Source organism: Miniopterus natalensis, chromosome 10 (genome assembly GCF_054644295.1).
Source record: "Miniopterus natalensis isolate mMinNat1 chromosome 10, mMinNat1.hap1, whole genome shotgun sequence".
NCBI classification, from domain to species: domain Eukaryota; kingdom Metazoa; phylum Chordata; class Mammalia; order Chiroptera; family Miniopteridae; genus Miniopterus; species Miniopterus natalensis.
The window spans coordinates 4,609,756-4,636,552 of record NC_142090.1 but is presented as its reverse complement, the minus strand read 5'-3'; the positions used below and the strand labels follow the sequence as shown (position 1 = coordinate 4,636,552).

At 50.8% G+C, this 26,797-nt stretch overlaps 1 protein-coding gene across 1 annotated transcript in view; it reads left to right on the top strand.

Moving 5' to 3' along the window:
- CNTNAP2 (contactin associated protein 2) overlaps positions 1-26,797 on the top strand; it is a 1,301,514-nt gene that overhangs the window by 1,243,911 nt on the left and 30,806 nt on the right. The window contains exon 21 of the mRNA XM_087820965.1: positions 6,929-7,022. Coding sequence (XP_087677091.1) covers positions 6,929-7,022 — 94 coding nt within the window. The remainder of the gene's footprint in view (positions 1-6,928; positions 7,023-26,797) is intronic.

Genomic DNA, 26,797 nt, shown 5'->3' with positions numbered 1-26,797 from the left:
TCTTCCCCTCAGCACATTAAACTCGTACATCATCCCTAAGAAAGAAGATAAGGTTCCTGGGTTTCTCCGTCTGGCAGGAAAGCCAGAGTTCAGTCTGAGAGGCACACTATCCATCTGTCCGTCCGCGAGGCACCCACGTCGCCCCCGGAGATGCTCATCCCGGAGCTATCAGTGCCGTGGGCAGAGAGGGTCAGTTCCCACGCACGGTACCTGAGCGCAGGCTCCTGTCTCACATAAATGCATCTCTGCCCCGAAAAAAATAAGTGTATCTCAGCATGAGGTCCCGGGTCCGAAGGGTTACCCGCTGTCCTGAGCTCCAGGGAGGCAGCCCTGGGGTCGAGGGAGGCTTTTGATCCTCCAGCAGCCGGGAGCGGGTCCTGAGCCGGTGTCAAGATGCCCTCTAGTGGCCATTGGCCGTAACTTGTGCGGTGGTGGCCCTGGGACTTGGCGTTACTCACAGGAACTGAAGCCTGACATTGCGTTCAGAGGGTGCAACCTGGGGGTTTTGCTTAGCCTCGCGCACCCCACGGCTCTCACCCTGAGCCTGGCCGTGGAGAGAGCCCCGAGGCATGTTTGCTGCGTGGCCGAGGAAAGGCACGAGTGGAGCGGCTGAGTCCTGGGCTCCGAGCACACCCCGTGGGCGCGCTCGCTGGGGCACATGGGCCCTTTCTGCCTTCGAAGGCCTATGTGATGCGCAGTCCTCCCTCTGTCGTCACTTGGTGAACAGAAGGAATTAGGCCGCGCTCGCGTGTTTGAGAAGAGGAAATACGGTTACCGTCCTTAGCAAAGCATTGATGGGAAAGGAAACAAAGGGCAGGGGGAATTGTCGAGCACACTCTGCTGGGAGGCAGAGGCTTGTTGGCTTCGCCAGGAAGCTACGGCTTCTCAGGCCCCTCAGGGAGCCACCAGACCATTGCCCTCAGGCCACTGGGGGAAGGGGCAGAACAAAGGGGGAGGTAACCGCGTGGGCCATGAAGTCAGAATGGTGCAGGGGAGGTGCTGGACCATAGAGGACGGTCGGCCTAGCCTGGGAAAAAGATGTTGGCTGGGGCGTGGACCCCAACGCAAGCCCGTGAAACCTGGGCAAGTTAATTGGTTGTTTTGAAAAAGCTCCTGGTCAAAAACCCCAGGAGAACAAAGCCCCCCCCCCATCTAACAGGCTTCCAGGCTGAGACTCAGCTCAGCCTTTTTTGTTACAGCTTTCACACGCGCACACACACAGGGCTGGGTCACAGCAGGCGTGAGTGCTCCTCTCTCACCATTTCTCCTAGTCTTCCCTACTGCCCACTCCTGCCACCTCTGCTAAAGTCTCTCTCCCCACGTTTCTACTCCTCGGAACAGGCTCCAAACATAGTGTTAAAAAACGGGAGTGTTTTCGGGGAGCTGGGCTTCCCCGCTTCCTCTCCGTTAGCGGAGCCGGTCGTCAGGCTGAGCTCGTAGGCCCGGGGCACGTTCCCCACATTCTGAAGTCACGCTCATGCGCCGGTTTCCTTCCCACACGTTCCCACTCCTCCGCCTGGGACAGGATTTGAAGGACGTGGTTCCCAGTCCCCTGACGATGCCCATGTTTACACTCCCTCCCGAATGTCGTTATTGCTGCCAAAACCTCCCGGCAAAGTAATATCGATGGAGCGTCTGCACTAAAAAGGATGTGTTTGCCGAGGGTTTTTTTAATAACGAGGTCTTTAATGATATTACAGTTAAAATCAATAGAAATACACCCTTTTCAGCCACGTAAAATGAGTTCATTTTCATTATTAGCCTTTTTTCTGCCATTACAGTGTCATGATTGCCAGAGGAACCAGGTCAACTTAGCTTCACTGAAAGACCGTTAAAGAAACAAACTGAAACTCATTTAAATACTGAAGGCAGTGCATTAAAAAGATCAATAAAGTAAAAGCACCTACGGTTGCTTTATTTCAACACCTCGCCCATGAGATTCATTCCGCAGTCTCGATTTTAGCAAACCTATAATCCTAGACCAGCCAATAAAGGGAGAAAATGCTGTTTCATTAAATAGGGTTAGAACCATACAGCCCTTAACTTCAGTCTGATTAGACACACAGCATTTCCATTTTCTCTCAGCATTTTAAAATATCACCTGGCAAAGAATCATCGATCAGTGGGTAGCATTTACGTAGAAAACCATTGGCTCCCAGGGTCAGAGGAATGACAGTGATGGAAAGCAGAGTTTCATTTTAAAAAAAATAAATACAGCCCTTGCCAGTGTGGCTCAGTGGTCAGAGTGTCAGCCCACGGACTGAAGGGACCTGGCTTCGGTTCCGGCCAAGGGCACGTACCCCGGTTACAGGCTCCATCCCCGGGGTGCGTGAGGGAGGCAATGTGTCTCTCTCACATCGGTGTTTCTCTCTCTCTCTCTCCACCTCTCCCTCTCTGGAAAGCGATGGAAAAAATATCCTGAGTGAGAATTCAAAATAAATAAATAATAAGAAGCACAGGATTAGGCTGTAGTGTTGGGGAGGCCTAGAACCGCAGGAAGTCGGGAAACTTTCTTTCTAAGGACACGTCGCAGGGTACCTTGCCCATGCTGTTGTATAATACAAATGTGTATTAAACTGACTCTATACTGCTGACTCCAAGCATGGACTTGGATTAAGAACTGGTTCGGGCGTTCATTTCTATGCTTTACCATCAGCTTCTGGGTTCTCAGGTACAGGCCCAAACACAAACCTGTAAGTCCTACGGATTTTCTCACCTGATTCTTTGGGGGGGTGGGAATCGTATAATATTTGGGGCCATTCCTGCTATAAAAATCTTTGCAATTAATGCTATTTCAGCTATGAAATGAGAATTTCTCCTCTTGTTCATTGATATTTATAAAAAGTATACAATGTACTGATACAAAAGTCAGTTTCCTAAAGAACCGCTTTGGGAAACAGTCTCTGCTCTAAGTCCTATTCCGTGTATTTCCAGCAGGTGGAGTGCTGGACTCGGGGAAAGGAGACCCACATTGGAAAGCTAGTGGGTTTTTTTTCTTTTTACTGTTTTGAGAAAAAGCTGGGTCTTTTTCTCTTACCCCTCACATCTCCCTGCTTTGGCTTTTACTTATGTTTAGCCTTTAGCTTCAACTTGAAGCAAAACATTTATCCAGAGGGTGTGTTCCAAGTTCAACGTCTCTGAGCTAACCCCAAATATTGCCTAGAGTTGGGGATTCAGAAAGGTGAGAAATCTCGGGCCCTTGTCTAGAGCCCCTCGAGGCAGCATTTCCAGCCCCTTCTCAGGGGATGGGCCAGGCCCTGCAGGGGTGAGAGGTCACCCAGCTGCTTCGGTCTCTCTTCTCTGTCCCTTCCCCACTTTTTCCATTTCACCCTCAAACAGACGCAGGCCAGACTCTGCCAAGGCCAACCGGGGCTTGAACATGGAAAAGACCTGAAGTCACAAAGCGATACCTGAACGGACACTAAGGCTCTGATTCAGGTGTGAGGCCCGAGCCCCAGCCTGAGTCACTCTGCTTTGAATGACACAGTGGTGTCTGCTGGACAAATTAGTGTTCCCTGCAGGTTGTCCTGGGGCACAGAGTCACAGTCATTAATCTTAATGAGCGTCTATGACACCGGCTCTTACTGTCAGCGGGGTGACCACCAGCTAAATGTGCAGCAAAATAGCTCACTTGGACCTCAAAGAAATTACCTTGAAATTATTACCCTTAACCAGGGCAATACACGTGAGACGACAGACACAATGTGACGTGTCCTTGGGCTTTTCAGGTAGCGCTTGTCTTGCCTGACCTGGTTGGGTACATTTTCTCTTAGAAATGTCCCTATTTCAAATGCAGCTGTTCCTCTCCCTCCCCGCGTCAGGGCGGCTGGGCTGGTTTAGACTGTCACCTTGAAGCCGGATGGACAGGTTGGCCACCCCTCTTTCTGGCTCACTCTCTGGCTTGGGTGCTTTTTGTCACGTTAAAGCGTGGACTTGCTATGTGATATCTGTTCAACAAGATGTAGAAGGCCTGGCACAAACCTGCACACAGTAGGTGCTCAGCACACTCTTCTGGGTCCTGTCTGAGTCCAGTCAGGAGAGAGAAGCCACACAGCAGGTTAAACACAGGGTGGAAGGTGTAAGAATTAACCGCGATAAAGGGAAACTCTGAGACCTAAGGACGCCCCTGTGGAGTCTCCTAGGGGCGCCTCTCAGAGGGAGAGCACCCACAGGACCACAAAAGGGCTGCGGTTGTTCCGTCCCCCAGAGAGCAGTGAGCTTCAGGTGTGGCCAGGCTGGAGCAGGTCCAGAGCTGCTGGGCCAACGGAAGGCCTGCTGTGCTGATGAAGGCGGCGGGGCCGCTCCCTGTGGAGGCCCTTTGCCTTCCTGGCTCAGCCCAGATAATCCAGAATAATCTCCTCTCTCAAAATCCTTAATCTCGTCGCATCTGCCCTGCCCCAGAGCTGCTTTCCCTTTCCCGGGGCCTCTGCGCTCAAACTCAGCCCTTCCCCGCAGTCCCCGGCCTGAGGAGCCCAGCAGGCTCCCGCCTCCCGGGGAGGACCGTGTAGGCCAGACCCCGCACTCCTCCCTCTCCCTGCTTCCACACGCCCCGGGCACCGGGCACCGGGCACCGGGCTCACTCCTTGGGAATGCTGACGGCTTTCTGCCCCTCTCCAGCACTGGTTGTGTTTTTCATTTGAATTGTTGCAAAAGCATGTCCTAACTGAACGAGTCACTCGGATTAGAATTCTGTGTCGTCACCCGTTTAGATTCCTGTTGGACATTTCTTAATTGGTGACTTGATGAGAGTTGGGTGTGTTCAGGGTATTGACAGGTAAAGGAGAAGCAGGTGGCCCTGGCCGGAGTGGCTCAGAGGTTATAGCCTCAGCCCACATACCAAAGGGTCTCGGGTCCAGTTCCCCGTCAGGGACACATACCTGGGTTGCAGGTTCCATTCCAGGTCAGCCCGGGCCGGGGCACATGCTGGAGGCAACCAATCGATGTCTCTCACGTTGATCTCTCTCTCTCTCTCTCTCTCCCTCCCCCTCCCTCCCTCCCTTCCACTCTCACTAAAAAAATCAGTGGAAAAAATATCCTCGGGTGGGATTAACAACAACAAAGCAGGCAGGGTCACTGATATGTTAGATAACGGGATCAAGAATCAGAAACTTGTGCAGCAAAACAAAAATTTAATATATATATCAATGTAAATGTTAGTCTTTGGTTCATCAGCTACATACAGACAGGAAGGGGGGGAGCTGGAAGTAACCATGTGGAGACAAGCTAGGAATTTTATTTTACTGTGAGCTCAGTACAAATAATGTAAAACGGCCTCAAGAAATCCAAGCCTGTCTGGTCTGGATCCATAGAAACAGTGCAGGAGAAGGCAGGCGTTTCCACGGTAGGGGGCGGACACCCCTGAGGACTGACTTCACTTCTGTGCTCACTGCTTGAACCGCTGCACGAACGAATGTCAGCGCGTTTTTATTGAGGACCTACTATGTGCTCCGCGCTGTACTGGGCCCGAAGACACAAAACATCTGAGAGCCTAAACATAAAAATTTGATATTTTTTAAAGATCATGGACTATATATTCATAATATGGAGTACGAGTCATTCGTTTCAAATGATGCTTTAGTTGTGTATGTATTGACACAAGGTGTTTTATGCTACATCATTAAATAATGAGAAATACATGCAAAGCAATATGTGTAGCTGGGTTCCATCCAATTTTTGTACAAAATCGAAAGAACGTACATTTAAAAATTAACATTGCCACCAGTTCCCTTTTCCTCCAAATTTCTATTATTTTCCTAAAATGAGCATGTATTGTTTGTATCACTTTCTCAGCTCTTTACCGGGAAAGATTAAGTTATAAGAAGTACTTATCAATCACGGTGAAGCATCGCAGAACCGCCTATTTTGACAGCAGATAATACGGGCGGGTGGAGGGGCAGCAGTTACCCATGGCTGCCACCAGATGGAGCCAAAGCAGCTCCGAATCCTCAGCAGCAAAAAAAAACCCGGAGTCGCCTTTGCGCCACAGAAACAACTCTATGCGATTTCGAATAAAGATTCTCCTGCCAGAATAAGTGTTTTGTTTATGATGCACTTGAAATTATTTTTTTTAAAAGGCTTTTCAGAATTGGAGTGGAACATGCCAGTGTTTGCTTGAATGGTGTGTTTTGGACTTTTGTTCCCATGTTACCAGATACCCGCCCAGGCACAGAGCCTTGCGGTTCTGCAGGTCAGAGCTCCCCAAATTCCTGAGATGGGTATTACACTCACTTCAGAGGAGAGGAGAGGTTACAAAAGAGGTTTCTTTCACAGGTGGATACAAAGAAGCACAGGAGGCTCTAGGAGCTGGCTGTTGGGGAAACACAACTAGACTGTATCTCTTTCTATGTCACCTAAGGCAGGAAAAGCCGCCCAGGGACACAAAGGACAAGTCCTGTGGCTCTGGGACAGCCCCGTTGGCACTTTTCCCGCGGGAAATGTAGTCAGAAATGGGCATTGCTCCCCCTGCCATCAGTGCAGGCTGTTCGCGTGGGCTTCCTCCCCCCCTCAGGCCAGCTCATCTGCCCTGTGGCAGAAAGAAGTTACTGAATATATATGTGTTCTGAAGGTTACTATTGGTCTATAAGCTGATAGTGCAAGAAGGTGGAGGAAACAGGACAGTAAGAGGATCCCGAACAGAATTCATTGCTATCGATGTAGCATTTTCTGTCTCAGAGATCAGTACCAGAGATTTGGATCAAGCAGATTTTATCCCAGTAAATAGACAAGGATCCTAATCCAGGAGGTAAATTACCCACAGAAAATGTGCATGAAGAGTTCACGTTGTTTTCAAACAACCCATCGAAGGAGTGGTCAGATTCCTGATGAAATAAGGTTCGCAGAGTGATATCTCCCCCCGCCCCGGGAAGATTCGAATCCAGGGCAGGGCAGGGACATTCTCCTAAAAGTGACTCTCGCTTTCTTCCCGCAGCTGGATCACTATCCCTCTGTGAGCTACCACCTGCCGAGCGCCTCCGACACGCTGTTCAACTCTCCCAAGTCGCTCTTCCTGGGAAAAGTGATCGGTAAGGATGCGGGGCAGAGGGCTCAGTCCTCTGTTCTAAAGCCGCGCACTCGCCCTTGAAGCAGGTTGCGGTTGGTGGTTGGGGCGCCGTCGGTGGCACTGTTGGGACCAGCGTTATTGGGCGTGTGACGCGCACTGAAGCGCGAGCAGGGGCCTGTGTCTGCTCCTGGCTTCGTTGCGTGGAAAGTGCTCGCTGGTTTCTCAGAGGCCCCCTGCCAGCGATCTTTCGTATTCTAAACATATCGGCGTGATTCTTCCTCCCTCTCACCCCTGAGAATAGCTCATCCGATGTTACTTGCAAGTCAGAGGCCCAACAGGAACTGGACGGAGCAGCCTCCCCGAGTGGGATTGTGGCTTCATGTGCCATCCTTGCCGTTTTCATCACTATGATCGGCGCTTCCTAGACTAAAATATTGATAGGGTCCGCCAGGCATTTTTCAATGATTAAAGTAGAGCCAGTGGATTTTTTTTTTTTTTTTTACTATGAGAATGTATATTATGAACCCAAAATGGAACTAGTAAGATGGTGGATGACATGCTCTGTGTCCGGTGGGTAGTGATGATCAGGATGGTGCTAATCGTAAAAAGCAATCGTTTAAAAAGATGGGGTGGGAGGAGCAGATAGTGAGAGAGCCAACCTGTAATAAAAATAATTAAAAATAATAATACACCCTTGTGTAGGACTCACTGCAGGCCAAGCTCCATTTTAAGCACTTTGGACTCATTTAATCTCCATCGCAATTCCGCTGAGGGTAAGGTCCTGAGGCCCAGCTGTCGGCTGTGAATCCCTCGGTTTTGGAACGTTCCAGAGCTCAAACGGTCTCCGGAACGGATCCCATTCAGAAACCGAGGGACCGCTGTATTTTAGTGCAAAACAACCAACATGCGTTCACCAGCTCTGTGCATGCTCATCTGTAAAGACGGGTTGGCTTCAGAGAGCTCTCTCGTGTCCTCCAGCGAGGTTCTGACACCTAGGGATCCATGCCCCCCGATGTGGCTTAGCTGGTCGGCTGCTAATCAGAAACTGATCCGAAATCAGGAAAAAGATGGATCGAAATAAATAATCTGCCTTCACGTGAGCTCTTTGATGAGCGCGGCTTGAGAAAGGACAGGTGCAGTCTTTCTAAAGAGAATGGAGGAAATTTATCCTAGAAATAAAAATGTGACCCCTGTCGGCCAACACCCCAAGTTTAGATGGGTTGTTATGTGTCTCAGTCCCCCAAGAAGAAATCGGGGCCACTGGCCATGAGCAAAGCTTCACAAGGTAGAAATGTCGCCGGACCCACTTATGTCCGTAGTAAAAGCTGAATGATGCCATGGACTTTACATATATGAGCTTCAGCCACAGATTTAATGGTCTCTCAAGAGATCTTGAAGTCAAGGGAGAGAAACAGAACAGGAGGCCTGAAGCAGGCTCTTCTGCTTGCGGATGGCCTTGAGTGTGTGTGTGTGTGTGTGTGTGTGTGTGTGTGTGTGTGTCCAACATCCCCATCAGTGCCTTGGATAGAGACACAAGTAGAATGTTGATTATGTCTGCAAATGACACGGCGCTGAGAGGGATGGTTTAATAAGCCAGGTCATGAGAAACACTTCAAAAGCATCTTGATGGCCTAGAAAGATAGGAGAGAAATAATGAAATGAAATACAGTAAAGATGAGCTTACTTCCTGCACTGAGCCCTCCCCGCCCCCCAGAAATCACTTAGTAAAACATGGAAGACTCCTGAAGTTATGAAAAAGACACGGGGGAGGGGGGCGATGGTTTCATGGAGAGCTTGATATGAGCCAGCGTTATGTGGCGATTGGCTTCTAAAGAAACGCAATACTGAGATACGTCAGTGACAGAATTTTGTCCAGAGCAGGGCGGACACTCAGACCCCATGGCCATCCCAGGCACCTCATTTAAAGATGGGTATTCATCTTCTGAGGAGAAGACCAGATAGGCAAAGACCCAGATAGGAAAAACCCAAAGACCGGGGACTATTTATCCAGAAAAAGGTAGGATTTCAGAGGAGAGAACCCGTTTTCTGTCTTTGTCGACGGCTGCAGGAAGGAGGGGTTAGGCCTCGAAGAGGTTTGCTCAGCAGGCCGAAGGAGACCAGTGAGGGAGAGGGGGTCTCAGTTCCCTGTGGGCAAGAACTTCCTGATAATTGGAGCCCCTAAAAGAGGAATGGCCACGCCCCGGCCGGGTGGCTCAGCTGGAGCGGCGTCCTGCGCACCTGAAGGCGGCTGGTTTGATTCCCGGTCAAGGCACATTCCCAGCTTGCAGATTCCATCCCAGTCAGGGCCCGTGCGGGAGGCAGCCAATCAACATTCCTTTCTCTCTCTCTCTCTCTCTCAAATCAATTTTTTTTTATTTTAATGGTAATTTTTTTTTAAAGGCTTACTATGGAAGATAGGGTAGCATTTAATCATAATCACTTTTTAAAAGATGAGTGGCCACTATTTTATTATGGAGAGCTTTCAACAAAGGCTAAATGAAAATTTGCCCTGTACTCTGAGGAGTTCTCTCAATTGAGCGAGACCAGATTCGATAGAGCCTTAACCCACTGACAATAATTATTTATGATTTGAGTAATTTTCTTTTATTTTAAAAAAAGGTGAGAAATGCAATAGTGAAGTAGAGAAGGTTCTGTGCCACGTGAGAACCGAAAGGGCCGTTATACCCGGGGCTCCTGACCTCCTGTGCGTTACGGACGTGCGTGGGGTGGATTCGGAAGCTCGCCGGCACCCACTGCGCATCGCTGCACTGCAAGCGCAGTGCTGTTAGGGGGCCCCTTGTTCAGAGTGGCGGCGTTCATTTTCATTTGCAGAAGTTAAATCTGAGCCCTCGTTTTATTAATTTCTTCAAAGCATTTGTGCCATTATGGTGATTCATGATAATTAACATCATAATGAAGTAGATCTATTCTGTAATAAAAAGGCACTAATTCCTCTGTGTCACTGAGACGCTGTCAGGAGAGAAGTTGAATACTAATGGGGGCCCGTGACTGCTTTACCCACCATCGCTATTTGTCAGTGGCAGCGTCTAGGGTGGCAAAATTAGAAGTGAACGTCTATCCATTTGAATTTAATAAAGTTTGTAATCATATTGTGTATTGTGATCTAAAATGTGAATAATATGATCTGTTGATAAGAAATCCTTGCCCCGGCCGGTGTGCCTCAGTGGTTGGAGCATCACTCTGTTCCCCAAAGGGCCAATCCCTGGCCCCAGTTGGGGCACATGTGGGAGGCAACCAGTCAATGTCTCTCTCTCACATCAGTGTCTCTCCACCACACCCCCCCCCAGCCTTCCACTCGCTCTAAAAATCAGTGGAAAAATATCCCCGGGTAAAAATGAACAAAACGAAAAAAAGAGAGAGAAAAAAGTTATTCTAGGGCTTTCCAGAACTTTCCGGAACTTTGGCCGAGGCTCCTCACACAGCAGGGAATGACATACTTGTATCTTCCTTGATGAGGTGGTGTAAGTGGTAGGTATTCTATCACCTGGATATTTTCAGCCAGGGAGTTAGGAGTAGAACAGACGTGTGCACTTTCTGGGCTAGGACATATCGTGGCTGATGCAAGAAGCTCTGGAGTCCTCTGTCCCTTTGGTGTGGTGACTGGCAGACCCGAAGACAGCGGCTGTTCCATCAGCCTGGTCCCTCTGTGACCACCATCAACAGGGAACCCTGTCGACTCATGACGAACCTCTAGCGTAGAAAGGAAAAGGCCTTTGCTATGTTAGGCCACGATGGGGCTATTTGTCACTGCGGCACAACCTGTCCTGTCCTGATTGGAACCTAGGATTGCAACAACAGCAGCCTTTGCCGTGGCACATGTGGGTTTGCACTCTTAGTCTGTTAGTTACAAACTGTACAACTTGGGCAAGTCACCTTCCCTCTTGTGCATTTTGTTTCCTCATGTATAAAAGAGAAGTAGTAACAGTCCCTACTTTACAGGGCTCAACAAAATGATACATTTTACAAGCAGCACAGGGTCTGCCACATAGTAGGTGGGTAACTACAATAGTTATTGTTATTCAGTTGTAACTAAACAAGAACGTAGCCATCAGTTGTCATGTGCGCGGCGTTATTTTTGTCATTGGAACATCAGTGCTGTCCAAGACGGGCACAGTTTCTGCCTTTAGAGGCTTGTGTTCCAGCCAGAAGAGAGGAGAAGACCGTGGAAAGGCAAGGGCGGAAAGACCAGGGCTCTTTCTGTTCTCTGTTGCTATACAGCAATCCACCCAACACGTGGTGACTTAAACAATACTCCGTTATCTCACCCAATTCTGTGGCTGCCTGGGCGGCACTTCTGCTCTATGTGGTCTCAGCTGGGCATCAGGATGACTGACTGGATGGTCTAAAGTGGCCTCAGCCACGTGGTCGCCCAGGAGCTTAGCTGACGCTGTCAGCCAGGAGCCTCAGCCCCCCCCCCCCCCCCAGGCTCCACATCATGGCAGCCGGGCACTAAGAAGAATCGTTCCAAAAAGCAGAGGTGCAGGCCTGTGACCTTGAAGACCCAGCCTTGGAAGCTGCATGCATCCCTCTGACCACGTGCTGTTGGCCCAGATCTGGGCTCCAGCCCGCACTCCAGGGAAGGGGAAGCAGACTCTGTCTGCTTCTTGGTGGCTGAGTGGCAAGGTCACACCCAAGGAGCACGTGGGATGAGGGGTGCTGTGAGCACCTCTGGAAACACACGGTGCGATGAGGGAAATGGAGGACCCACGGCCAGTTTTATCCCGAATGGAGAAACCGAGGCCGGTGATTAAAACGCCGCGGCAGTAAATAGGGCTCAGACCAGAACAGCTTCAGCAGTGGATCCACACATCCCGATTTTCCCACGACAGTTTCCTTCTGCCGGGACAAGAGTGATGGCCCAGCAATGCCACATGCACTCTAAAAACGTGACCCCGTGTGGCTGATAAATGGTGCGATCGCCTCTCTCGTTTGGGCTTCTCCCTTGAGATCAGAGCTTCAGCCCGGGTTCCAGGGAAGGAGACTCCCCTGGGTGCAGCAGAGGCCTGGAGACGAGAGGAGGCGTGGCCAGGAGAGGAGAGGGGCGTGGCCAGGAGAGGAGGCGTGGCCAGGGAGGAGAGGGGCGTGGTCAGGAGAGGAGGGGCGTGGCCGGGAGCAGAGAGGGTGTGGTCAGGAGATGAGAGGAGGCGTGGCCAGGGGGAGAGGCGTGGTCAGAAGAGAGGGGCGTGGTCAGGAGATGAGGGGCGTGGCCAGGAGAGGAGAGGGTGTGGCCAGGAGATGAGAGGAGGCGTGGCGGGGGAGGAGAGGCGTGGCCAGGACAGTCGCTTGATGGGGGGACTTGGGGGAAGGGAGAGAGGAAAGCGCAGTGTTATCAGAGGCTGATGTGATCCCCATTTTGAAATGTCAAATACTATATCTCCCAGTGTCTTTTCCCTTTTATAAAACACAGACAATGAACAGACAATTGAGAATGAGTTTTTAGATCATAATGCTGTTATTATTAAATATATTTTTATTGATTTGAGAGAGAGAGGAAGGAGAGAGAAACATCGATCATAGCATTTATGTTGCATCTGTTTCCTTCTTATACATTGTCTAAATACCAGAGATTAGGTACTAATTAATTAAACCATTTGCCTCAGACCTTAAAATTAATTAAGAATCGAGGAATTACAATTTTTGCTAACGTAATTAAACACTTTAAAAATCCATTATCGCCTTTTTATTTAGTTGAATGTGTGTGTGCGTGTATTTTAAATGTTATGAAAAAAAGGGTGATGTATTTCATTCAAGTGAGGGTTTATTTTACTCATAAAAACAATATAGAAAATTTAGAAACTTTAAGTTATAAGAAATTCAACCTTGATCTTGGGCAAACCAAATCATCATGCTGATATTTTTATAGGGGAAGCTGCCTTTTAAAGACGGCGTTGTGCTCGAGGCCCTTCTCTTATCAGGGAGCGAGGCCTTTTCTTATCTCGTAACTATAGTAACAAAAGCTCTCTTGTAAATACGGTTTTCAGTGTCCACAGAAGAAACACAAATGGCTTCATAGATTTTTTTTGTGTCTTTTAGACATTTTTGACAGTTGATCTGGAATAGAAATCCTTAAAGTGCCCACATAACCCCAGGATGATTATTTTAATCCATTATGTTTAGTTTCCCGGGAGAGAGGGAGAGAGGAGAGGAACAGAAAAAGCAGTGAGAGGGGCCAACCTCACACACTTACGAATTGTCGCCATGGAAAGCAAATATCCTTCTGCAAAAAGAGGGGATAAAAGTTTAGATTCAGGAAAACCCATTTTGACATATGTACACACACAAAAGATAGTCCTTACAGCTGGGGGAACACAGGAGGGAGGCAAGGAGGGAGGGGAACGTCCAGAACTGGAGGGGCCTCCCCGGGACATCGGGGCTCAGTGCCGCACCAGCTTCCTCCTGGCCGCGCAGGGAGGTCCTTCCAACAGCCGGACACCGCGGGTCCCAGATGTGCCACTGCAGCGAGTGGGTGGAGGGCTACCGTCCAAGGCATTAAGCCTCCACGGTGGACACAGTAGGGCCGCTGACCTCGAGGAACCCCAAGGTCCTGGGACGAATCGGGGTTGCGGCCCCTGGCTGCGAGGCAGGACGCACACCCAGAGAACCGGGGGCCTTAGAGGTGCTGGGAGAGCTTTTCCTCGCGCCGGGTTTGTGTTTGGTGATTTGGGAGCATGGTCCAAGGAGCGGGACTTTGCTCTGGGCTGGTGCTGTCGGGAGCAGGGGCTCCCTGCGTTGGATGTCCTGATGCTTTCATCTGGGGTGTAACAGGAACCAAGCAGGGCTAAAGCTGTCGCTGGGGGGCCAACAGGGAGCTGTTACTGGCACTGGGCAGGAAAGGGATATGCTTGCTTAGTTTTGTGGCGTGGATGTTTCTTTTGTCTGTGCTGAGACATGACTGTGCAGTGACCTCGTCTTTGCCTCACCCTGTCAAGGTCACAGAGTGACCTTCGCAGAGCGCTCTGTGAAATGGTTTGTGCTCCACAGAGCCCGGCGACCTGGCCGCCACCTGGCCGTGAGCGCCCGGCAGGCGGCGCTGTCCGAGCTCCTGCTCCTTGCTCACTGGAGATCAGGGAGGGGAGGAAGGCACAAGATGACCAGCAGGAAATTAAACAAATCAGTCACCCACAGAAAATTAAATGAATGGAAAAAACAACCCTCCAGGTAAAACAAAAGCTGCGGAAAAGGGAAAAGAACCGTAGCAAATGAAATAACTTTGCATACGGCATCTACATGTTCTTAATACATAAAAACTAAATATCGACCTAACCAAACTTGCAGCCTCCCAATTTTCGAAGGATGGACGAAGGGTGCTTTGCAAGGAAAGGGGGGCTGGTAAAAGAGCTAAACCCTTTTATTCCCTGCCGGTAGGTCAGTAGATAAAGCCTAAAAGTGAAACTGCGTGAAATTGGAAACTACTGTGTCATTTGGAGATATGGAAGTAAATTTTTTTTAAATATTAAAGAACTATTTGTTTAAACATTTTTAAATATATTTTTTTAAAAGAGTGCGTAGAAGTCGCCAGCTGAAGGGAACAGGAAAGCAAGGAGAAGGGAACAGAGTGATGGGAGGGATGGGCAGAGCAGCTCAGACGGAGCTGCATCCTCACACAGGACACAGCGGACTTTGGGTGGCCCACGTTTCTGTGTTGTTCCGAGTGGCACGCAGATGCCACGGCGTGGGACCCTCAGGGCTGTGCCTCTCGGGGCCTCCGTTCCTGCCCTGTCCTGTTCCTCAGGGCCTCCTAACCGCCCTGCCTGGTCCCCCTCCGTAACTGCCACAGATCCAAGCAAACACCGCAAGGAAGGCATGATCTGGAAGTTTCGGGCGCTCTGGAAATGCTCAGGGAAATCAGCCAGTCACAGGACAAATACTATGTGATTCCACTTACGTGAGGTCCCTAGAGGAGACAAATTCAAAGAGACAGAAAACAAAACGGTAGCCGCCGGGGATCGGGGAGTGAATGCTTATCCAGTCATCCAACAGGAAAATGGTTAAAATGGGAAATTTTATGTTGTGCCTATTTCCCACAATTTTTACAAAAGGACCGTGGGCCAGTCATTTTCCTCCCCGGGTCTCAGTGGCATCGTCCATGAGATAACTATTGAAACAGATGCCTCCAAGATGTTGAACTCTGCGAGTCCGGGTGCCCGAAGCCCTTCTTTCTTCCTCACTATAGCACCACGCTGGGGACATGAGATGCTTCAATACAAAAATAAAATAATGCAAGTCCATTTTCTAAGTTGCCGATTAGTGATAAAGAGCATGTGTCCCTCAGAGGAGGGACAGAGCAGAAACAAGGAGGCCGGCTTTGTGGAGACAGAACCGGCCCCTGTCCGTTTACAGGCGTCAGCCGTGGACGTGGCTTCCATGCGGGGGTGCTGATGGCACAGGGAGCGGCCTCTCCGCACCAGGAGTCCCGGGAACAGCAAGGAGCCGAGACGGGTGGTGGTGGAAGTTCCTGTGTCCAGGCACTGTGGGGAGACGCTGACGAGGAGGGACTCTGAATGGAAGAGAGGGGACAGGAGACATGGCCCTGTGGCCGTGGTGTGTCCCTTGGGCCTTATGACGCCAGGGCTTCCTGCTCTGTGAAATGAAGACACGGCAGACTGGCTGATCTTGCCCTGCCTGCCCTGAAGCTCCAGGACTCCACCTACCCTCAGTCGGCAAACGTGGGCGGAAACCCCCGCTGCCGGGAAGCTGGGACTCGAGCAGGCCCAGGCCCGGGACCTGCCCTCTTGGCCTGACTTTCTTATAGGCAGCAGCTAGTAGAGCAGACCGAGGAATATACAAGGAACGCTGTAAGAGCCCTGCTGGGTGGGCTCGGTGGTCAGAGCGCTCGCCCACGGACTGAGGGGTCCTGGGTTCAATTCTGGCCAAGGACACGGACCTCAGTTGCAGGCTCCATGCCCGGCCCCGGTTGGGGCTTGTGCAGGAGGCAACCAATCGATGCGTCTCTCTCACATTGACCTCTCTCTCTCTGTCTCCCTCCCATCTCTCTCTGAAAAGCAATGGAAAAAATATCCTCAGGTAAGGATAAAAAATAAAATTAAAAAAAAAGAATGCTGTAAGAAAAGCCATCTAGGAGTAATGCATATATGAATTAAACCGAGAGAGCTCCCGAAGGCAGTGAGACTAGCCGGGGAACCCTGTGCAAGTTTAGGTCTGGGTCAAGACCCACAAAGGCCTGAACTGAAGGCCCGAACTTGGTTAGAGGGGGAGAGGGGGACATGGAGAGTGTAAATGCGTGAACCCTAAAACCAAATAGAGAGTGACGCTCACACCATCCCCCTCTGTGCTCCCTCCCTTGCCCTACCTCTCCTCTGGGTTTCTCCTGTGCACTTGGAATCCGTCCTGTCCCATGGCCCCTGAGGCCTCATTCACCCTCAGCGTGCTCATAGAACATTCCCGCCACTGAAGTCACCCTCGGTCCCGAGGCAGACGTTACCCGGGCTCACCAATGGAAGTGGCTCACCCTCCGGGAAGAGCATGGGAGGCAGGTGGTATTTTTCCGCTCCGCCCGTGTGTACCTGTCACGTCTTCCCAGTGTGTCGTCATCTCAGCCACCTTTGTGTTCTACACGGGGGTTCGTGCAGAGCTACGCACATAGTAGGCACTCAGTAAATGCTCGCTGAATATGCTTAAGTGACACGGCCAGGCAGGGAAGGAGAGGTGGGTGGGCAACGCTGAGGATCAGAGGGAGGCGCGTCCCGCCCCGGGGCTTGGAGGGGGCCGGCTGACTCAGCGCGCCCGGGCCCAGGCGGCTGTAAGCTGCGGTGCTTGGCCCTGCTGCCACTTCCATTTCTGCTGAGCAGGGTCATAAATATGAACCTGAGAACTTAACGGCGACGACGGCTCCTCCTTTTGCACATCCCAGACTCAGGGACAGAAATACTTGCCATCCCATCTAGAGTATATCGGGCATTGTGCATATAAAAAAAACACACACATTTTCCAGAATGTGTCTTTGTTGTTTGTCTTAGAGCAGTGGGTGGAAAGTGACCCTGGCGATCACTGGGACAAAGCCCAAGGCTCTGCGAGGCTGAAAACCCGTGTGGGGGCTGAGACAGCCACCCCCCGATTAGCTATGGATGGTCTGCCATGTCAAGGTTGCATTAGGAAGGAAGCCTGTCACCAACGGTTGATCAGTGGATGGAATGTGAGCCTCAGCTGCATCCTTTTAAAATAAATAAGTTGATTCCCGGTCAAGGGCACAGGTCAGGCTTGCAGGCTCGATCCCCAGTCGGGGGTGCGCAGGAGGCAGACTATTGCTGTTTCTCTCGCATTGATGTTTCTCTCTCTCCCCCTCTCCTTTCCTCTCTCTGTAAAAATCAGTTTAAAAATCATATCTAAATAAGTTAAGGTTTGGAGAAAATTTGAGATCCCTCATGGGTGAGTAAACTATAATCCGTTCAGCTGATTCTTTGGAGCTGCGGATTGCCTGGGAATCAACAAACCCGCAGCCTCCCTTCCCCAGGAGCATCCAGAGAGGAGTCACCTGAAACCTAAAGCTTGACTCCTTGCCGCGGTTTCTCACCACCTCTAAAAATAAAGAGACAAAAGGGGGAAGTTGGATTGTGAGTAAATAAGACATCCAAACACAGAAGAGGAGACATGAAAGAACAGCTTTTAAAATAAGCTTAAAAAACTAATTGTAATCTCAACGACCGCAGAAAGCTTAACAGTTTGGTGCACTTCCCACGTGTTATACGTACATAATTAAGAACTAATGGACCTACATGTCTGTATCATTTCTTTTATTTACTGATTGATTTTCTTAGAGGGAAAGGAAGGGAGGGGCAGGCAAAACATCAGTTTGTTGCTCCCCTTATTTGTGAATTCATTGGTTGGTTCTTGTATGTGCCCTGAGCAGAGATCGAACGGAAACCTTGGCATAAAGGGACCATGCTCTAACCAATTATCTACCCGGCCGGGGCGGCATCATTTTTAAATTAACATTTTTAAAATGAATTCCATTTTGAAAGTTTGGCATAGGCTTACATATCCTAAAAGACGTCTGCCCTGTAAGGGGAAACATTGCAGCAGTGGGTTGAAGTGTATTTTCTCTTGAGCTCACTTGTGTGCTGAAGGACGGTGGGCAGGCCTGCTGTGTGCAGTTCAGGGCCAGCCCCACACAGCTGTCAGCCACAGTGACCTTCACGTCGCCCACGCCTGCACCGCCTTCAGGCTATCATTGTATTTGACCTGACGCCTTCGGTTGAGATGAAAATGTTAATTGTTTGTTTTGGGTATAGACAGAATAGTAGCAGGAATAAGCCATCAGAAGATTCGTGGACTTTATCTGTTTTGATATTTTAAACCTGTTGTCTTTCTAGCCCGGTGAGAATGCCTTGATAAACACCCTTCTTTATAAGTTTTTTTGTTTTCAAAAATGTGCTTGGGTTTCATAAGCTCTGCTTTGCCCATCGCCAAACCCAATTCAGTACAGACTTTTATATATAAAAACAGAGGATTGAGACAAAAAATATTCCTTCAACAGCATACAGCTTCCAAAAGCAGCACCAAGGCCAAAATGAATTCTACGTATTATCTGCACTTTCCTTTCGTTGCCTCATGGTTGGCATAGTATCTGTTACTCTGTCCTGAGCTTCCTCTTAGCACAAGAAGAAAAGTCATTGTCAGGGCGGGAAGGAAGCGCAGGAAGGAAAAAATCGATGTCAAGAAAACAGCAGGAGCCCAGCCCCAAGAACCAAGGGTGTTGGGAGCAAGGACAGGACCGAGATCTACAGGGAACCGGTGGGGCTAGGAGAGGGGAGCTGGCCACTCAGACCATGGCCAGCAGCCAGGACAAGCCCTGTGCCCGGTGCCGTAGCCGGTCCAGACTGCGGGATGGAACCCAGCACCGAGGTGGCGTGTAAGGGGGATGCCAGGGTTTCCAAGGTAGAAAACTGGGTAGGTACAGGCGGTGCCCACACGGTTCCTGCTTACCCCTGGTCTGTGCCGAGCCCTGGTAGGCACCGTGGTCTGCGTTCCTAGCCCTTGCAGGATCCAACACAAATTAGAAAAATGCCCTGGGTGGACGATTGCAGGCACATCAGCGACAGTCAGACAGGCAGCTAGATGCTGATCAGCAACAGGGGAGATAAGTGGTCAGACCTGAAAAATGAATTTTTAAAAAAAACACCTGTGCAATCTCATTTTGCAGAGGCGCAAAGAGCCTAAACAGCTCTGGAGGCACCGGAATATATATTATTAAAGAGTCAGTCAAGAAGAGACAACTGCTATTCACTTTGAGGCAGCAAAAATTTGGGGTAGCCATTCCCACCCAAAATAAGTTAGGCGCATGAGATTCCCATTTGCTTTAAAAGGGGAGATGGCTTACTTGGACTAGTTCTGCCTTGTTTGGCAGCCCTGTATTTTTTTCCCGAAACATGGTGGGGTTAGTAGAGGACTCCACAGACCCCCGAATGAAGTGGCACAACCACAGATGCCTTCTCCCCGCGTGAGAACAGAGCAACGGCCATTAAAAACCATGGAGTCATTCTCCTCACGACCGGTCTCACCAAGGTCAGCCGCGGTCCTGTTACCGATCTTGGCGTCAAAGCAACGTTACAGCCGCCTGAGTTACAGACCAACTGGCATTTTAAAGCACAGGTCTGCTTTAACGGCAAAAAAAAAAAGTCTTGGTTGCCCTGAGCCCATTTATAAAGCCATCCTCAGCCAAGGCGATGGCAGGACTGTCAGAAGGGTTGTCTTTAGGCGTTTGGACGCCGAGGGGCCCACTCCCCAGAGCCTGTCCCCTTGCAGCCCAGCGCCTAGAATCAGGGAGTTTCCCCGCAGACCAGTCCATTCAGGGAAAGACACCCAGGCTAGTTGGCTCACGCTCCACAGTCTTGGAACTGTCACCTGCCACCTCCTGCTGATGGCCCTCCCCTCCCCACCTTCATTCCAGCCGCAGGGCGAGTGTCCACGCCCTTCGATGTGAACGTGAGGGGTGTCAACGAACACAGCCCATCTGTGCAGCTCCAGCGGCCCTGCTTCTGATAAACCTGGTGCTAAGCTGTAAACCAGCGGAGGGGGGAGAGCAGCCTTCCCGAGGCATCTGAGAAAACCAAAAGCAAGTGGGTGGCAGTCAGGTCGCCGTCATCTGAACCCGCCCCAGCTTCCTCATCTGGGGTGCGACTCCTGCCTGGGTGTTGGGGGCCTTATGACCCGGCGTAGTCCCACCTGCCCCGAAGCATTCAAATTAGGTTCCCTTTTTTGATGGGTGCCAGAAAGTATTTGTACTTGATCTTATTTTTAATTGAATTTATTGGGGTGACTAGAAGAAGGGAAAGGGGAATAAACGGCGATGGAAGACTCGACTTGGGGTGGTGAACATACGATATAACAGCGGCTCGCCTTTGAACAAAGCACGTGGCGCGGTGTGGAAATTGCGGGGACTCTGTAACCCATGCCAGTGGCCTTCGTGGTCCGAATGGGTAATTGCCCGCTCCCTGCGTTAGAAGCTCCAGCCCCATCGGGGTTCCACGGCCCACCCTTGACCCTGAATCTTCAGCTGACGAGGGATTTATCCCGAGGGCACAGAGGGGAAGGGAAACATCACTGTCCTTCTCTGGAGCAGAATGACGGTTTGGAAAGAACATCGAGAGAAGAACACTCCCCCCGTCAACCCAGGCTCGATCCTGCCCTACATTTCCCAGGTTATCAGTAATCAAAACAGCGGGAAAGGAGCAGTAGCCCCCTCTCACAAAGAATTGATTTTGGTAACTTTCTAACAATATAGCATTATAAGCTCTTCCTGAGGAACTTACCACCTGAGAGTCTGTTTGTCGGCGCAGGCTGTTTGTCCATGAGTGGAGAGACCGACGGACTGGCTGTTGGCGCAGACGAGGGAGCGTATTGATTGAGCTGGATTTGTGTTTAGTAATGCGCTCGACAGCGACGATGCGGGGAAAACACTCTGTGATGGGGAGCGCTTTCCTCTACATCCCGTTAAGGCTCTTGCATATATTGTTCCGGCAAAATAGGCCATGACTATGATGAAAAGACCATCATGTTTTCATATGGCTTTACCGTAACCGTGAAGTAGAGGGACATTTTTATAACTTTCTCAGTCCAAAAAATAGTCATATATCAAAACCCGTCTTTTCAATATCTCCAAAGTTCACTTGTCATCTTAAAGGCCTTGTAAGTAGCCCTGGCTGGTGTGGTTTAGTGGTTAGAACGTCGGCCCATGCACCAAAGGGTCAAGGGTTCGATTCCCGGTCAAGGGAACATACCTGGGTTGCAGGTTCGATCCCAGCCTGATATCAGGGCTCATGCAGCAGGCAACCAGTCAATGTGTCTCTGTCCCATAGATGTCTCTCTCTCCTCCCTCTCTTTCTCTCTCTCTCTCTCTGTCCCCTAACCTCCCCTCCACTCCCTCCACTCTCTCCACTCTCTCTTAAAATAAAAAAAATGAATGGAAAAAATATCCCCACATAGGAAAGGAAGACAGGAGTGACAAAAACTCCAAGCGACAATGGGGGGCAAAGTCTGGGGACAGGAAAGAGGGAAGGAAGATGGGGAGAATTTCTCTAGTAGTTGCGTCAAATCCAGGGCCTTATGTTTTAAAATACATGTGTCAAAGGATCACATTTTACCTAGTAAAATCATGGCCAACTAAGAAGGAAAAAACCCTATAAACGTTTGGTTCAACTGAGTAAAAATCATAATCACTGTAATTATTTTTAAATTGCATGACTATTGCATAGCTTTAAATACGTTTATATATTTAAGCCATGTACGTTTTATTTGCTTATGACACAAAATCCCGGTTTTTGTATGTTCCCCCTTCCTATTTTATTCTTCCGACGAGATGACCCAATAAGATGTTCTGCTAACAATTAGAGGGAATATTGATTGTGAGCAGGGAGCTCAGAGAGAAAAGGGTTATTTGCTTGGCCAGGGCAGGGGCCTCTGGCTGTTCTAGAAAAATGTGTTTGTTTTGTAAACATCTCGATCCAGAGCAAGGCCTTTCTGAGTCCCCAAGATGTTCATGCTCTATGATAATGTATCATAAGTTGGACTTAGCTAGGAGCAAGATACAACAATGTGTTCTGGATACGAAAACAGACTCAGGATCCCTGGTAAACATGAAAAATTTCACCAATTATTGCCAATCAGACGTTGAAATGGGCTCCGGGAGGGAGAGAGAAAAGCAACACTATTCATGTCGCTTAAAATTAAACCCAGTCATCAATTCCTCTGCCTCCCAGGCCGAGTGATGCTTCAGGAATCAATATGAGAAACAGGGAGGAGAGTAGCTGCTGAGCGGCATGTCAGGATAATTGTTTTACAATAAGCCTGCAGAAAAAGAAACGGGGTTCAAGTCAGGTATGAAATAGGGCCCCACGACCTCCTACGAGCACCCTTGTCAGTCGGTGCTCTGTGAGCTTGTACAAACTGCAGTGAAATTATAAAAGGCATTGAGGAGGCAGCACGTATTTATAGAAATCCGATCAATGAGGGTGGATATTGACTTTTTGTTCCTGGGTGTCCTCGCCCATGAAGTGAGGGGTAATGATAGACCCGCCTCTTGGGGCTGCTGAGAAAATGAAACAAAATAAAGTCCGTAGGCGTTTAGCACCTGGAAGAGCCTGTCCTAACATCAGGACCTCCCCGGGCGCCGGCTGGGCCCGCTGTGCTTGTCCTGTCTCCCGGGACCCACCAGGCGCATGGCACACGATAGACGTCCCCCGAATATTGGCCAAATGATTGATTGGTGAACGCTAGCCAACCTGATGTTACTCTTTTACATCCTTTGATGTTTTAATGCCTATACAATATTCCGTTATGCGGCGTAACACCCTTAACCTTTTTCCTCTGTGCATTTCGGGGTGGTCGGTAGTTTTACACACGTCTGAGAGTGACACCTCCCTACAGACGGATGTGTCCGGAGGAGCGGGGCTTCCTGGTGTGGCCGAGAGCCGTCCACCCAAACCTGACAAGTGAGTCATAAAGAGAAAGGCTGTGCAGTCGTCTCTAAAACTGAAGAGAGTTAGGGTGCTGGGGCTGGAGCGGGCCTTGGTTCCAGGGTCCTCCCCCGAGCCACAGAGGGGCTCCTTGGAGAGCTGAGCAGCAGTTAGCGCCCGGCCTTTGATGAGACTCAGTCCCAGCTCCTAGTCCCAGAATCTTCGCTCCAGAGCCCCATTTGTGTGTGTGTGTGTGTGTGTGTGTGTGCACACGCATGTGCATCGTTAGCGTGTGTGCTGTGCTCCCGGCACACAGCTGATGCTACTGAGCGTGCACCTCCTGAGCCTGCCTTTGACCCAGGTCCCAGAAGGTTAGAGTTCAGGCCGTCACACCCCTTCTTTCCCGGGTGAGGTTAAGGGACTGGGAGGACTTTATGAAACATTTTGGTGACTTTTTCTGCTGCGGAAGTTTGAACAGAGCGCAGACTGTCACTGTGAAAAGGCTGCCAGGTTCACTGTCAAAAAACCACACACATGGGCCCTGGCCGGTGTGGCTCAGTGGTTAGAGCACCAGCCCACCCACCAAAGGGTCATGGGTTCGATTTCCGGTCAGGGCACGTACCTGGGTTGCAGGTTCTATCCCCAGACATGGTTGGAGCATGTGTGGGAGGCAAGCAATCCATGTGTCTCTCTCACATTGATGTTTCTCTCTCCCCCCTCCCTCCCTCCCTTCCACTCTCTCTAAAAATCAATGGAAAAAATATCCCCAGGTGAGGATTTTTTTAAAAAAAAGGAGCAGCTGATCTCAGGGACTTAACCAAAATTCCTTGAACTTTTTAATCTCTATTATGGCTAACACATGTTCTTTAAATTTACACACAGTAAAATTCACTCTTTTTACTGTAGAGCTCATTGAGTTTTGGCAAACGCCGCCGGCATTCCGGTAACCACCGCCCGGATCAACACAGAGCAATTCCGTGTGTGACCCCCGAGTTTCCCTTGTGGTCAGCCCCTCCAGGTGCCACTGATCTGTCCTCCGTCCCCATCATTTCGCCTTTTCCCAAACGCCATTTGTCATGTAAATGGAGACAAACGGTGCGTTGGCCACAGCATTTCGGAGGATCGCCCATTTAAACCAATATTGGAGAAAGGGCTGCCTGTTCCGCCTTCATTTTTTGGCTTCTGCCTCGTGTCATCTGATAAGCATGTATCATTTTGTGGCTCTTAATCGTCCCCACAGCACATGTGACGGATTAGGAAACCCAGGCGGAGCGGGCACTTTATCTGGCAAACGCAGGCTGGCAGGGTCCTTCCTGAAGGTCAGGTTGCAGCTTCCTAATTCTCTCTCCCCACCTGCCCTCCCACCTCCCCCGCTACCCTCTGCAAGCTCCTAACTCGGAAATGGCCCGTAATTAAGGGGGGGACCCACTCCTGCTGCTGGACCAGGAGGCGGAGCCGGGCTCCTGGGGCGGGCCTGGTGCTGCACCTGACCTGCTTCCTTTAGAAGCATCACAGCAACAGAAGGGGACGCTGGATTCCATAGGATGCCAGGACAGCAAGAGGCTCCCGACGAGTGTGGGCGCTCGGGCCCCCCCGAAGGAAAGCAGGGGAGGCGGCCAGGGAAGGAAAGCCCAGCAGGTGGCCCGTCCCCGCGGCCACGGGAATCGCCCCCTGGGCTGGAGCAGGCGGGAGGCGGGGCAGGCCACGCGGAGGTCAGGGGAGACCGGCCCGTGTTAGATTTATTTTTGCAGCTCCCGGCGTTACCCAAACTTTCTCAGAAACAGTCCCCACGGAGCCAGTCTCGGCGCGCCCGTCCCTGCCCGCCGCGGCGTCCACGCGCCCGCCCCGTCCCGGTGCGCGCCGCCCAGCGCACAGCGCCCCGTCGTGGAGTAGATAAGCCCGTAAGCTCGGGGAAAGGAAAGAGCGTGCTCGCGAGCCCCGCGTGAAGGTCGGCCCCGTCTGGGTGCCCGCCCAGGTGCCCGCGTCGCCCACGCCCCGGCAGCGCGGGGGGCGGCCCCGAGGCCGCGGGTAGAATCCTGTCGGGAAGTCCAGTCCGGGCCTTACGCCCGCCCGGAGCGGGTCCGCCGCGCCCGTCCAGCCGCGCTGCGCTCCGCTCCGCGTTTTCCGCCCGCCCCGCACCTGCCGCGCCGCCGGCCGCCGTGGGTCCCGCGCCCGGGCTGCGAGCTCCGCGCCGCGGTCCCGCCGCCGACAGAGCGGCCCCGGGGTGGCCCCGAGTCCCGGCCGGCGGGGGCGTCCGCGCCCCGAGAGCGCGGGGCACAGCGGGGCCGGGCTGGCTGCTGGAGGCAGGTACCGCGGGCGGCGGGCGGGCACTTTGGGATGCGGGGCTCGGGCCGCGCGCTCCTCGGGTCAGCGCCAGGGGCGGGGGTGCGGGAGCGGGGGGAGGGAGGTGCGGGAGCGGGGGGCGGGGGGGACGCGGGACAGGGCCTCCGGCTCTCGGTGTGGTCCCCGCGAGGTCGGCTGTGCCCTGGGGCCGGGTCACTGGGCGCTCGCGTTGGCCTTGGCGGCGCCCACGGGGTCACGGCGGGGACAGGTGAGGGAAATTAGGGAAACCCCGCAGTGTTTGCAGTGTGAGTGTGCGTGTGTGCGTGGGTGTGGGTGGGTGTGTGAGAGTGTGAGAGTGTGTGTGTGAGTGCGAGTGTGCGTGTGAGTCCGTGTGTGTGAGTGAGTGTATGTGTGAAAGCAAAGCTGAGATGTACGTGGTGTGAACAGTTAAAAAGTGTTAGTAGGATTCCCAAGACTTGTTTAGAAAGGAGGGTTTCCTTTTTAATTTAGAGCAAATTTGTTTTATAACAAAGATGCTCATAAATGATAATAATAATATGCGATGCTTTCTACCAGCACACACACGCACACCACTGAAAGCATCGCCAAAAGGGAGCTTACTTTCATGCTCCTGCAAAATAAATTATCCCCTAAATGACATAGAATAATTAATAATTTGAGGGAAGATAAAGGATGTAGGCTCCTCGAATCATTATGTTAAATTTAAAGTAATTGGTTCTGTTTCGTGCTTTTTTTTTTTTTTTTTTAAGAGTAAAAAGAGCACCCAAATGCCTGTTTGGTTTTCCCCTTTGGAAAATCAGCAGAATGCTTGGTTCTCCCTGCAAAGGGCTTTCACCTTCCCCCCTCGTCTTTGGCAGACAGCTCTCAGGACTTTGCTTATCTCCCAGCTGGGTCCGGTTCCCGCTGGCAGTCGGCAAAGAATAGAATTGATTCTCGCTTTTTTCTTTGCATGACACCTAATCCTCGCCATTAGCACGTCGCAAGTGCACCGCCCTCTGAGTATGTGTCGCTTCTTCTCACATTTTCTATTGATTTACGTCATTAACGGTTGAAGCTTTTCTTTTGATTAGGACGCCAAAGAATTAAGGGAATTCTGGGTCCCTCCCTTCAGATTATTTATTTACAGGACTCTCCACTAAATAAATAATATACATATTTATTTAAATATATATACAGGGGTGGGCAAAAGCAGGCTTATAGTTGCGAGTATACGAAACACAGAGTTTATTCTTCTCTTATCATTTATTAATTATTCTATTTCCATACCAACAACTGTAGACCTACTTTTGCCCGCCCCTGTATGTACTGCGTGTTTACCCGGATGAGGGGGAAACAGGGCAAGAAGCCTGCTGCTTCCCCAGGTTCGCCTTTACTTTTTCCAGGACCAGGAAATGTCAAAACCCTTTATGAAGTTATAAGGAAATTTGGGGCTCGAGCCCGTCTCACAGATGGGAAACCTGACAGCCTGAGCCCTCGATGGCCGTTTCCTCTGGGTTAGCGTGCAGGGAGGGCCAGGGGCTGGATTCTGACCCACAGCGAGCGCTGATCGGGGAATTTAGTG